This window comes from Cebus imitator, unplaced genomic scaffold, assembly GCF_001604975.1.
Source record: "Cebus imitator isolate Cc_AM_T3 unplaced genomic scaffold, Cebus_imitator-1.0 Scaffold416, whole genome shotgun sequence".
Taxonomy (NCBI): domain Eukaryota; kingdom Metazoa; phylum Chordata; class Mammalia; order Primates; family Cebidae; genus Cebus; species Cebus imitator.
Genome location: NW_016107731.1, coordinates 1,618,354 through 1,632,735, shown reverse-complemented (window position 1 = coordinate 1,632,735; position 14,382 = coordinate 1,618,354). Strand labels below are relative to the sequence as shown.

The window sequence follows — 14,382 nt, the reverse complement described above, 5'->3', positions numbered from 1 at the left end:
GTTGTTTTGGCTCATATTAGATGGCTTCAAGCTTATCACTAAGAAAGGAGAAAAGGTCTTTTGAGAATGAAGAAGGTAAGGTTAATGTTTGGAGGAAATTATGTAAACTTTTAAGTAATCCCAGTGGGTGAGGATTAGTATACCAATGAGTAAACGCATTACTGAGCAGCACTGAGGCCTGGCTGAATCGGGCCTTTGAAGCAATTATTAAAAACATTGGTAAAATCTTGAGAAAGAGGAAAATTTGTGTATCTCAACCACCCTGATACTTTCTATGTTGGTACATTTTACGGTCTAGACTTAACGTACGTTTTTAAAAATTTTGCTATTTCACAGAACTTTGTAGATTTCAATGTTACTGAATTTTTATTTCAGTTATTTTTAATAGCTATGGCAATAGTTTATAGATCTGTTCTTTAATTTACCAGTTAGCACCCCAGTTACTGCCTGATTAGGTTGCTTCCAGTTTTTAATGCTGTTATGCCTAAAGTTGCAGAAACATTCTTATGTATACAGAGTTTTGCCAGATTGTATTAATGGACCCAGTAAGGGTTTTATACAGTGGTAACACAGAGCAGGAAATGTGTTTTCTGAAATGTCACATTAATGAGGCCTCCCTTGATCCACCACATTTAAAATTACAACCTTCATGCCTGCTTTCATCTCTATAGTACTTGCTATCTTCTAGTTGTTTTACTTATTCAGCTTGATTGCTGTTGTCCCCTTTATTCAACAGAACAGGGATTTCGGTTCAGGTCACCAGCACCTTAAGTGGCATATACATACTTGGTGAATGAGCGGATGATGGGACTTACCCAGACCTGTGGGCGAAATGGGTTTGGAAGAGTGTCAGTAGCGACGGATATTCATGGAAGCCACTGAAAAAATAATTGCATTGACTAATCTTTAGTATCTAGAGGGAGAGGAGGCACCAGCAAAAATCCACAGGGACAGGAATTGGGAGATTGAAGGGTTAGCACCTGGAGGTAATTGTGACAACAAAGGCGCATTCCTCTGGAAGGTGAGAGTGGGAGAGGTAGAAGGTAAGTAGGCTGTGGTTAGAGAAAGGAATTTCCCAAGGCTTAGATATTAGAAATGGAATGATTTTGAGAATGAGTAGTGGCGAGGTTGGTAGACTACTCCATTTCGCAGAGAATGGACTCTTTTTTGTCACTTTTTAATTGCTCCTGCCTTGGCTGATTCACCAGTTAGCGCTCCAGTTACTGGCTGATAGGTTGCCTCCAGTTTTTAATGCTGTTATGCCTAAAGTTGCAGAAACATTCTGCAGGTTTTGTTTTCAGAGGTTGTTTTTGTTGGAATGTGGCTGTATATGATAATCTTACTAAGCAGATATGCTGGTAATGTCTGCCACACAATTAGGCATGTTAGTGACGGTGTCAGGCTAGGCTTGAAAGCTAAAATTAGAAGTTGTCTCCCTACTATTTGACTTCTTGAGTCATTTGAACTGTTGAGAGTGTTTGCAAGTGCATTTCTGTTTGAGGTCATTTTACTGAGAGTAGAGCAGCTTAAATACATGAAACATTGAGTATAGCACATGCCATTCTTATTTTAAGCTGCTTTTGGGGAGCCACTCTTTGGTATGGAAATTGCAATAGTAGTTTTTTGGAGCACACTTAATTGTTATTACCCTCAGCCAGTATGTGATTTTCCATTGCCTTATAAGTTCTCCACTGTCGCTTTTTTTTTTTTTTTAATTTTAAGTTTTGGAATACATGCAGGACATGCAGGTTTGTTACATAGGTATACACATGCCATGGTGGTTTGCCTCACCCATCAACCTGTCATCTACATTAGGTATTTCTTTTAATGCTATCCCTCCCCTAGCCCCCTACAGGCCCTGGTGTGTGATATTCCCCTCCCTGTGTCCATGTGTTCTCATTGTTCAACTCCCACTTACGAGTGAGAACGTGGTGTTCGGTTTTCTGGTCCTCTGTTAGTTTGCTGAGAAATGATGGTTTCCAGCCTCATCCATGTCCCCACAACGGACATGAACTCATCCTTTTTTATGGCTGCCACTGTAGTGTATTTTTAGCTTTAAAATTCCAGTTAGTCCCCGCTGAGTTGTTAATGACAGACAGGTATGACTTAGTAGAACAGTCTCTGGAGAGAGAGTTGAAGTAATCTTTATCATATTTTTCAGTGGCTAGATAGCATGTCTATAATTTCTTAATTCTTCAGTTTTTTCAATTTCAAAATATAATCTCAAATATAACCTCCCTCCCAGAATCTCAATGATATTTCACCAATCCGTCGTTTGCTTTGGTGGGGATTATAGTAAGTATGATATGGGTTGGGAGGCTGAGGTGGGCAGATCAGGAGTTGGAGAGGTCAACAACAGGCCTGGCGGTGCATGCCTGTAGCGCCAGCTACTTGGCGGTCTGACCCAGGCAGGTCGCTTGAGCCTGAGAGACGGAGGTTGCAGTGAGCTAAGATGACACTACTGCACTCCAGGGAGCCAAGATGACACTACTGTACTCACCCTGTCTCAAAAACAGAAAAAGACTTTACCCAAAGACTATGAAACCTATAAAGCAGTATTAGCAGTATTAGATGTTACCACACTTAACAGATCAGAACTAGTATTAAGATTGTAGCAGTAAGGGGACTCCTGAGGTCAGGAGTTGGAGACCAGCCTGGCCAATGTGGCAAAACCATGTCTCTACTAAAAATACAAAGAAAACTTAGCTGGGCGTGGTGACAGGTGCCTGTAATCCCAGCTACTTGGGAGGCTGAGGCAGGAGAATCACATGAACCCAGGAGTCAGGTTGCAGTGAGCCGAGATTGCACCACTGCACTCCAGCCTGGGTGACAGAGTGGGACTCCATCTCAAAAAAACGATAAAATAAAATATGATACGGTATGTTCAAAGATGTGAATGTTGTAAGGAAAGGAAAAGAACATTTCAGATAAGGAGGAAAGGGTTGATGGAAAGCATAATCTATTATTGTGCCTGATCTTTGAGCTACTAGACACCTCATCAGAATGCTATTTGAGGATTGTTTTCATTGTATTTAAAGCTTTCAGAGAAAATAGGATTTTCTGATAGAAGTAGAAAAGTAGAAAAAAGTAGAAACATTTTCTACTTTTAAGAAGGGAAGGCTTACTAAGACTTATTTTTAAATGAATCAAAGAGTAGAAAGTGGAAGAACAGGCAGCATCTGTGTGTGGCTTCTCTGGCAAACACCATAGATTGAGATTTTAATGCACATTTTCTTTAATTCTCAAAACAGTACTTGGATTATAATATCCATGTTTGCACATTATGAAATTAAGGCTCAGAAGAGTTATTTGTCTAGCCTCACACATAGCTAGGAAATAAAGTTTTGTACCCAGAAATCTCTAACTCTGTACAGCATACTGTGTGTCAAACTAACCATAAAGAATAGTGACCCCAACGATTGAGGTTTCAGACATTTACATTTATGCTAAATGTAGAAGAGGCTGAAGAGGCTGCTTAGCACTTGAAATGTGTGCTTAAATACAGTTGTTGAGTAATTCTTACCCTATCCCTGTTTATTGTATGCCCCAAGATTCTTTCATCTTCTGCAAATAAACAGTGCAGATTATGGATTGTATCACAGCAGGCATCAAGGGCGTGGGTATGCTTTCTGGAAGCAAGGGTGGAATTGGAGGTGTTGTGGCCTTGAGAGGAGAAATCCACTTGCCTTGTTCAAATCAGTTGGCTTATAATAGTGGAAAGTTCTTATATTATGTTTATAATGGTATGAGTTGACCAAATGTGCTTGTTTTTTAAATTTTAAAAATCTTTAAGTTCTTGGAACCAAGTGCCTTATTCCAAATATGATGTGATAATTGTACTGACCAGTGTTGTACAATATGGCATCATTCACAGTTTTTCTCTGTGTAATTGACTTCAGTAATCTTGAGGGGGTTTTCTCCACCTATTGTTTGAAAAGTTGGAGTGCCCTTATAAGGGTTGTAGTGAGTGGTTCTTCTCTTCCCATTCAACTGTAGTTAGCATATGGTCTAATTTATTTTAAGAGCGCCTCTTAATAAGCCTTGATTTTATTGAAAATCATGTTTCTTGGACTTCCTCATTACTTGGTTGTTAGCATAATATTAACTGTTACTAGATCCCAGACATCTCTTTATCTTGATCTAAAGAACCTCATTAGGTAGGGAGGAGTCCTGTAGTTTTCCTTTAACCCGTTTGTAATCCCTTTGAGGAGGATGGAGCTGTTTGTTTTATGACTGAATCGTTTGGGAGATATATATACTAATTTTTGCTGTAGGACCTCAAAGAACATTTAGGTTAGAAAAAGGATGTAAGATTTAGAAGTTTAAGCCTATGCCTGGGAGGCAGAATATATGTTCTAACCAGAGATTGCTTGCGTGTAGGGAGAATGCTAGAGAACCAGACTCCTGGAGCAGTTTATCCTATGAAATACCATATGGAGACTGTTCTGTGAGGCATCATCGGGAGTTGGACATCTATACATTAACCTCTGAGTCTGAATCACATGAACACCCATTTCCTGAAGACAGTTACACTGGACACATTTTTAAACTTATGAACATCCAACAGCAACTAACGGTAAGTCAGAAAGCTTTAATTTTTAAGTGTGTGCGTGTGTATGGATGTGTTTTGTATGTGTGTCCCTACCTTCCTCCAGTGAACCTTGGTATAATTAGAACATAAAAATACTTTCCTGGCTGGGCACAGTGGCCCACGCCTGTAATCCCAGCATTTTGGGAGGCCGGCACAGGTGGATCATTTGAGCTCAGGAGTTCAAGACCAGCCTGGGCAACATGGAGAAACCCTAGTTCTACAGAAGATACAGCAGTTAGCTGGGCATGGTGGTGCATGCCTGTAGTCCCAGCTACTCAGCAGTCTGACACAGGCAGATGGCCTGAGCCTGGGTGACAGAGGTTGCAGTGGGCTAATATGACACTACTGCACTCCAGTGAGACAAGATGACACTACTGCACTCACCCTGTCTCAGAAACAGAAAAAGACTTTACCCAAAGATTGTGAATCTGTAAAGCGGTATTAGCTGTATTAGATGTTACCACACTTAACAGATCAGAACTGGTGTTAGGGTTGTAGTAGTAAGGGGACTGAGAGGCTTTCTGCATTGATTTTTGGAATAACAAAAGACACACATTTCAGGTACAGAAATATGCAACAACTAGAACTAAATTATCCTGGCATAAAAGAATATTTGTCTTTGTTTGGTTTAACTTTACAAAATGAAATAAGCAAAACAGTTTCTGAGATTGTTGCCAAAGAACAAGAACCAAATTTAATCAGGAGTATTTTTACAACTATTTTAGTGAGCAATGATATGTACCATTTAAATATAGTGTTACTATATTTAAATCAATAGTTGTATGGTATGAAGATCACTAAGAAACAAAAAAAAAACAAAAAGATTTTATAATCCACTCAAGTCTTCAAGATGAAGTTGTTGCCAGACATAAAAACATTACAGACTCCTTGTTAGCATTTATTACAAATCATATAAACGTCATATGTGTGTATCTCTCTTGGCCATAACATCTGAAGGACCATGTTTAGGTAATTTTTCCACCCAGTTTATTTTAGAGCTAATTGATTTGGAAACCACTTGACAATAATTTCTTTCAAGGTCAGCTCAGTGCCAAAGGCTTCTTTGGGAACATGCATTATTAGAGACCAGCAAGCCAAGAAATTTCATAGGGTTATGTGATGCTCCTACTTTTGTGTATTAGAATTGTGTTCGTTCCAGAGCAAGTGACATTTTATTTTCCTCTGAGTGGACTGCTAGGCAATCAGATTTTACCTTAGAGCTTTTTTTCCTCGGTGAATGGTAGTCCACTTGAAAATATCGTTTTGCAGGTGCCCACGCCACCTGCCAAGATACGGGAATGGTTGGCAGGCAAATATGAGAAATTAAAACTGTGGGAACATACATGTGTTACGTTCTTCAGTCAGTACTGCTTATTTATCCACATCTGTTTTATAATGTTTACCATTTATTAAAGTGAATGACTTGCTTTCCTGATATTTAGGAGACTGTCGTACTCCCAGCAGGATTGGAAATAAGCTAATTTTGAATACTTTTAAGAAGCATAACACAGAAGCTTTTAGTGAAAGTCCTTGCTTGTACACGCTAACAGACTTTAACAAGCATGACACGTTTTACACTTGTACGTATAAACTTTTACAAGAGACCCCGTAGGTAGATAGGAATAGTCTGATGATGGAACCCTGTAAATGCCCAATATATTCACTGAGTGAGGAGGTGAATGAGAGGATGGATGGCAGTAGATACACATATTATTGCAGCAGATCAGGTAATGAGTGGAGAGCAAACCAGATGTTTGGAAAAATAGATTTTAGAAGTTGAGAAAGTAGTAGTGTTGTTGTAAGAATTCTTGAAATTTTGACATAAAGGTAAATTCACTAAAGATCAGCTGTATTTGTTTTTCTCAATTTTTCCTAAATCTTGCTACATGCTCATGGGATTTTTGCATATTCATAAACTTAAATTAATAATTTTTTTCTGATTGCAATATAGTCCTTATACTTAGTGATTTCTTCCATCAGGTTTATGAACCATGATTTTCTTAACCACTCCCGTAGTGTTGGTTGTATCTGTTTCTGTTTTAAAATACTTTAAAGTTGCAAAATCTGTTTTTGAGATGACATAGAGTATCCATAGTATACTCTGACAATATATACATATGTGTTATTTATTTTATATTCAATATGTTCTGATTTTATCAAAAGGTGAAAGTATATCTGCCATGCCATTGTTCCTGACTCAGATGGTTAAGTTAGATTGGTTGGAGCATATTTTGGGGGCTTAAAGAACACCAAGTAACTCCTCAGTAAGTATTTAGGGCACAGGAGCATTGGTTGTACCTTGTAACTGAAAAGAGCTATGATTTGTTTTCCCTTGTATGTATGAGGCAGAGTGAAAGTAGGCTCTGCCCCTCTGAAGACTGAAAAATATAGGCGAGACACAGTCTCACGCATGTAATCACAGAACTTTGGGAGGCCCCGGTAGGAGGATCCCTTGGGCTCAGGAGTTAGAGAACAGTCTGGGCAACATAGTGAGACCGCCTCTCTACAAAAAATAAAACAATTAGCCAGGTGTGATGGTGCACATCTGTAGACTTAGCTACTCAAGAGGCTGAGGCAGCTGGGTCACTTGAACCCAGGAGTTCAAGGCTGCAGTGAGGTATGATTGCACTACTGCACTTCAGCCTGGCCTCAGAATGAGAGATCTCACCTTAATGTTAGCTGCTCATTTGAAGATACTTACTCAGCTTTTTTTTAAAAAAAAGGTTTTTGAGACTCAATTTTAATTTACTTTGTAAAATGAATTCAAAATATAGAAAATATAAATTTCATATGTTCTAATCCATTTTGAACATCCTAATGTATAGGCAGAAATGAGAGAAAAAAGTAGTTATCAGGAATAAGAGAAAATTTATTTGTATTCTCTTAGATCAACTTATCATGTGACCTTCGAAGGGCTAGAATGGAAGTGAGTTATGTCCAACAGGATTTTTGCTCAGAGGTATCGGTGGCATCTTCTCCTACGGACAGTTTTTTAAAAGTATATTTCATTTCCTTCTAGAAAACAAACCTGAAGCAGATGGACAATCTTAAGGCCTTAATGGTGACAGCACAGGATCCTTCTGGTGCCCCAGAGACAGATGGCCAGTTTCTTCCCTGTGCACCAGAGCCCATGGACACTCAGCAACTTTCTTCTCCTGAAGAGACCGACAGCACTCAGTGCTGCCCAGGGAGCTCTGTTGCACAGACTGAAAGTCCCTGTGATTTTTCAAGCATAGTTGAGGAGGAGAATACAGACTGTTCCTGTAGGAAGAAAAATAAAGGCATGGAAAGAAAAGGGAAAGAGGTGGGGCCAGCACCTATTGTGGACTCTGGAGCTGTGTCTGATCAAGACAGCTGCCTTCAGAGCTCGCCTGATTGCGGAGTAAAGGGCACGAAAGGCCTTTTGTCTTGTGGAAACAAAAATGAAGAAACTGTAACAAAACCTTCTGGAATGCCCACAGATCAGGAGTCTTTGAGCAGTGGAGATGCTGTGCTGCAGAGAGACGTGGTCATGGAGCCAGGCACAGCCCGGTATTCCTCTGCAGGTGAGCTGGCAGGCGTTTTAACAACAGATGTTGGTACCCCAGAGAGTGCAGGAGAAGCGGAACATGGGCTCACGAACCCAGATGCCACTGTCCAGACGCATGTGCTTCCAGTAGGGGAAAGGACAAAGGAAAGATTAGGGAACGCTAATATTGGCACAGCTGGAGCCTCTGACGTGCAAGTCACAAGTCAGCCTGTGGATAAAGTCAGTGTTCCAAATTGTGCCTCTGCCACCAGTTCCCTGGGTGGTAGCAAACCTGCTGAATCTTCCCTTGCATTTAGTAATGAGGAAACCTCCATTGAAAAAACAGCAGAAACGGAAGCTTCACGAAGTTGTGAGGAGAGTGCTGGTGCCGCAGTAGACCAGAATTCTGTGGTGCTTCCAGCTGCTGCAGAAGACAAGGTTCCAGGTGGATTAGAACCTTGCACTGTCTTAGCAGGCATCGGTGAAGCAACGTCACCCTCAGATTTAGCCCTTCCCGGGCTGGAAGTAGATGTAATGCCACACCAGAACTCAGAAACAAATTCATCTCAGGCTCGAATCCAAAAGGGCAAATCCTCACCCATTTGTTCTACAACTGGAGAAGATAAACTTTGCTCAGACGCCGCGTGTCAACAAAACACAGTGACTTCTAGTGGCGAGTTGGTTGCACAACTGTGTGATAATATAGTTAGCCAGCCCAAAAGCACCGCAGCAAGGCAACCCAACTCACAAGATCCACCCAAGGCCGCCCACTGTGAAGACCCACACGCTAATACAATCACCTCTGACCCTGTAAGGGATACCCGGGAACGTCTGGATTTTTGTCCTTTGAAAGTGATGGATAACGAAGGCCAAGGAAAAGATGTGAGATTCGATAAACCTTTAACAAATATGCTTGAGGTGCCTTCACATCCACATCCAGTTGTCCCTAAAATGGAGAACGAACTGGTGCCAGACCAGGCAGTAATATCAGACCGTACTTTCTTTCTGGCAAACAGTCCAGGCAGTGAATCAGTAACCAGGGATGACGCACTTTCTTTTGTCCCCTCCCAGAAAGAAAAGGGAACAGCAACTCCTGCACTACATGCGGCTACATATTGTAGAGATGGCCCAGACGGAGATTCGAATGATCCTGATACGCAGCCACTAGAAGACAGGACAGCAGGCCTGTCCACATGCTTCACTGCTGCAGAGCCTCAGCCCAGGATGGGGAATACCAGTCTCACGGGACTTGGTGGAGAGCATGAGGGTCCCGCCCCTTCAGCAGCTCCAGAAGTTCTGAGTATCAAGGGGGACACAGACTCTTCCCTGCAAAATGTGGGTAAGGCCACTTTGGCTTTAGATTCAATTTTGACTGAAGAAGGAAAAATTCTGGTGGTTTCAGAAAGCTCTGGAGCTCAGGAACAAGATAAGGATAAAGCAGTGACCTGTTCCTCCATTAAGGAAAATGCTCTTTCTTCAGGAACATTGCAGGAAGAGCAGGGAGAACCACTTCCTCAACAAGAGACTCCACAATTTCATGAAAAATCTATCTCAGCCACCTCTGCCAAGGACGAAGCACTTCAGCTAAGTAATTCACCGGGTGCACCCTCTGCCTGTCTTAAGGCAGAAACTGAACATAACAAGGAAGTGGCCCCACAAGTCTCACTGCTAACTCAAGGTGGGGCTTCCCAGAGCCTGGTGCTACCAGGAGCAAGTCTGAGTACAAACTCAAGGCAGGAAGCCTTGGGTGCAGAGCAGAACAGCTCCACTCTGTTGCCATGTGTGTTGCCAGATGGGTCTGATGGGTCTGAGGCCCTTACTTGCAGTCAACCTTCTCCTCTGGATGACGGAGTTAAGAACACTCAATCCTCCTGGGGAAAACCTCATGCTAGTGCCTGTGAGGTGAGTGGAAATGTGGCTGTGGATGTTACAGGGTTTAATGATCTACAAGATACAGCTGAGCCCAGAAGAAAGAGTGTATCACACAACACCCAAGACATCCTGATTCCAAACGTCTTGTCGAGCCAAGAGAAGGTGGTCATCCTGGGTTTGCCAGTAGCTATACAAGACAAAGCTGTGACTGACCCACAGGGATTTGGAACCCCAGAGATGGTACCTCTTAATTGGGAGAAAGGGAAGCTGGAGGGAGCAGACCACAGCTGTAACACGGGCGACTCTGAGGAAGCCCAGATAGACAGTGAAGCACATCCTGTCCTACTGCAGCCTGCTGCCAAGGAGCTCCCCACAGAAATGGGGCTCTCAGCCCATGATAATGGGGCCCCAGCTGGCGAGAGGGAAGTTATGCGAGGCCCGCCTTCAGGCAGGGAAAGGAGCACTCCCTCTCTACCTTGCTTGGCCTCTGCCCAAGCTGCACCTTTGCCTAAGGGAGTGGACTTGATAGAGGAGGCTGCCAGCCGTATAGTGGATGCCGTCATCGAACGAGTCAAGGCCACTGGAGCACTGCTTACTGAGGAGAAGGCCCGTCACACGTCAGTATCCAGCGCTGAGTTGGGTCCCCTCACTGAAGGGCTAGAGAATGCTTCTACAGAAAACATGATGAGTGCTTTCCCGCCTGGGGAGAGCCTGCCAGTGGGCGGTACTCATGAGGAAGCCAGGGGGAGCCTTGGAGGCTGTTTTGCTGGAGGGGAGGAGCCAGAGAAGATTATTCTACCTGTGCAAGGGCCTGAGGCAGCAACAGGTAAGCAAAACATAATACAAAATTAACAGTCTGAGAAGCCGATTACCTTAAGAGTCTCTGTGGTCTCCTGGTAAAAATGCAGGCGTCTTTGTTGTCTTGATGTTTTATAGCCACTGGGTAGGTAGCCACATTAATAGTCACCACCATCAGGAGAGGCGTGTCATCTCAGGGTTGGACAGATTTTGCTTCCTGTGTTGTAGACTTACTGCTTGATTGCTTAAGCTTATAAACAATCTCGTCTGTCGTTTTGGAGTGATTGCAAACCTGGAAAACAGTGCCTGGGTCACAGGTGCTACGAAATGATGAAGGAATTTAGCTGATGTTTTTATTCACATGGCTTAGTCCTGTTCTCTAGTACCATAGAAAACAGTGCTGAAAAGCTGTGTCTTATTTACAAGTCTGAAACTCCCTTTGTCCCCTATCATCCTAGTCTGTATTCTGAGCAGATTTAGAGGCAGAGGGGTTTCATGAACAGCTGTAGGTATTGTTCTAAGCTGACATCCCAACATCCAAAATGGTGGTATTAGGTCATTGGAGTGTGTGTGTGTGTGTGTGTGTGTGTGTGTGTGTGTTTTGAGCTAGGGGCGTTTTTGACGGGGAACCTCCTTCCTTTTCCTGTTTGGGGAGCAGACCTCCAGTTCCATTGCCTTTTGCATTTGGGGAGCAGTCTGGGAATTCAAGACCCTGCACGGTGCCGGGGATAGGATGCAGGATTTCCGCCCAAGCCCAGTCTGCTGAGCTGCTGTCACAGGGCAGACCTTGTGTCTGCTTTATCTTGGTGAAGCAGCTGCACTGAGCAGATTGCTCACACAGCAGCCTGTTCCATCTATGGGTAACCATGTTCCGAGACGGCACAGAGAAACCGCTGTTGCTCGGTGGAAAGAAACTGTTTGAATAAAACTTCTTATTGGGGGTTGAGGCTGAAGCTGAAACGAGTCGGACACGATCTTGACTCCTGAAGTCTTTAAAGGTCAGTTGATGCACACTTTTATACCACCACCTGTTAGCCGCTGTAGACAGAGGAGCTAGCTCCATGCTTGCCCCTAGGCTTTTGTAGGTAAGAAGTAGCCTGTTTTGTCTTTATTGTTTATTTTTGCTGTTCTTATTTTGAAAATCTCTTTACACATATGTATTAAGAGGATGGGGGAGGGTTATGGAGAGAAGTGAATAAAAAGAGCAAAGGAAATTGCTTTGGAAGAAGCGCAATTTAAATATAGTGGTCATTTTCCCTGGTAAAGGGCTTTTAGCCATTTATATAATCTTTTTCCTCCCCAGTTGAGGGATTAAAGGAATCTGAGAATTTTTGATGACTTTAGCTTTTTAGTTTTATTAATGTTTTGAATTGTTAGTGATAGATATTTGTTGGCTGTTGTCTCAGGATTTAAATGAGAAGGTCTCTAATTTTTTAAAAAAGGCACAACAAGTCTATTTTGGGGGCCCTGGCAGGTTGGCATTTCAGAAGAATGGGAGTGGCTGTAAGCTGATGCCTGGCGATGTTCTTTTCATTTGGGTGCTGCGTCCTTGGCCACATGGGCTGGAACCATTTCTCTTTCTGGCTCAGTGGTCAGAATTTAACTCAAGCAAGTGTAAACCCTGTGGGGATTGTGTCTACAGTACCCTATGAGAAAAAGTAAAAAACAGGGAGAATTTCATACTTTGATTTTTTTTAGCACATAGAGTAAAGATGGTAAGAAATAATAGCTGTTTAGGATTTTGAGGTTTTTGAGAAGGAAGAAAAATGTTTGAATTTTCAGCAGTATATATGGGCTTAGGGTTGGCAGATTTTGTGTAGGTGAGTTACTTGTCCTGTTACCAAAAGGAGCCATACTTGTGGTCTCAAACTACAGAGAAACTCAGTACTCGTGGTCTTAGATTACAGAGACAGTAGCCAGTCATGAAGAAATCGGTGCTTTTTTCAGAAAATGGCCAGGATTGGGAAAATCCCTGGTCACATTGCCATAGAGAAAAAGCACCTGAGTGTGATCTCAGAGCCAAAGGGTATTTTCTAGCAAGTTTACATTCTATTCATAGATGTAATCATAGTGTTTTAGGAGTGAGAAGACATAGGTTTAACTGCTGACTTGGAAGGAGCCAGTTTGGAAGAAGGGGATATGGCCTCTCACCCACCAAAAGCATTGACCACTGTGCTTAGGAAATCAGTGGTGCATGACTGAGCCACGCCAGTCCTGCAGAGGTTGCCAACACCCTTCAAGACTGGTTGCTGTGCCAAGATGCATCTTTTCGAAGTTGTTAGGTGTAGGAAAGGATGCACCAAAAATCACATCCCCAGAGGAAAGCAACCTGCTTTCTTCCCAGAAGTTACTTTGACTCACTTAGAGATGTTTTGATCAAGGGATAGTTCTAAGGGGATTGCTTAGTCAGATTTTAACTTTAATAACATTTTTTGAAATTTAACACAGATTTTGGTTCCTTGGGCAAAGAAACTTGTTTACCCATTTCTAAACTGCTAATAAGATTATATAATTAAAAGGACAAAGAAAGAAGAGGTTCCTCTATAGATACGTAACTCTTACAAATTTAAGGTAGACTTTTGTACCTGTCATGTGCTGCTAGAATAAAATTTTTTTTTTTTTTTTTTTTGAGACAGAGTCTCGCTCTTGTTACCCAGGCTGGAGTGCAATGGCGCGATCTCGGCTCACCGCAACCTCCGCCTCCTGGGTTCAGGCAATTCTCCTGCCTCAGCCTCCTGAGTAGCTGGGATTATAGGCATGCACCACCATGCCCAGCTAATTTTTTGTATTTTTAGTAGAGACGGGGTTTCACCATGTTGACCAGGATGGTCTCGATCTCTTGACCTCGTGATCCACCCGCCTCGGCCTCCCAAAGTGCTGGGATTACAGGCTTGAGCCACCGCGCCCGGCCTAGAATAAAATCTTAATGTAATTTATTCTTTGATGAAAGAAACCTCTGTGCCCTTTAGAGTGGAGAGCATTGTTCTCTGCCTAGTAGTGGCATCACTAGGTTAATAACCACAGAACATTTCCACATGAAATCAAGATGACAATTCCATTTGGATTTGGATTATTACAGTGATTTTTTGACTGTTCAATCATCAGTCCCCTTTAAAGAAGTGTCAGAAGCCTAAATTTGCCTCAGACATCATTTATCACTTCCTTCCTGTGTTTGCTTGACCATGTGGTGGTCAAGTAACAAAAACCACCACTGTTTTTGGTCTGTTGAGCATAGCCAGCAACAGGACACCTAAGTAGTTCTTGAGAAAACATGCACAGAAACGTTTCTCTTAAGAAATGGATAGCTAGTCTGTGATTATGTTTCAGTTTTGGAAGAAATAGGGGTTAAAAACAAGAAGTAACTCCTGGAGTAGTTCAGTCTTACTGGTTACAGTGATGGGTGGATCAGAGTGTATTGTAGGTTAGTGAAAGTAAAACTTGTCCCAGAGGCTTTGTCTCTCATTGTCAGTGACTTTTTCCTTTTGGCTTTGTACAATCCTTCTTGCCTTTTTGATGATGGCCAGGATGGATTACCTAGCTTCAACTGTTTAATCTGTTCCCCTGAAGCTTGTGAATTTAGTTTTCCATATGCAAGTTGGTGCTACACTCAGAT

General features: G+C 42.3%; 1 protein-coding gene across 1 annotated transcript in view; it reads left to right on the top strand.

The window, feature by feature from the left end:
- AKAP13 (A-kinase anchoring protein 13) overlaps positions 1-14,382 on the top strand; it is a 261,930-nt gene that overhangs the window by 92,353 nt on the left and 155,195 nt on the right. Inside the window, exons 6-7 of the mRNA XM_037731692.1 lie at positions 4,381-4,576; positions 7,611-10,797. Of these exons, the coding sequence (XP_037587620.1) occupies positions 4,381-4,576; positions 7,611-10,797 (3,383 nt within the window). The remainder of the gene's footprint in view (positions 1-4,380; positions 4,577-7,610; positions 10,798-14,382) is intronic.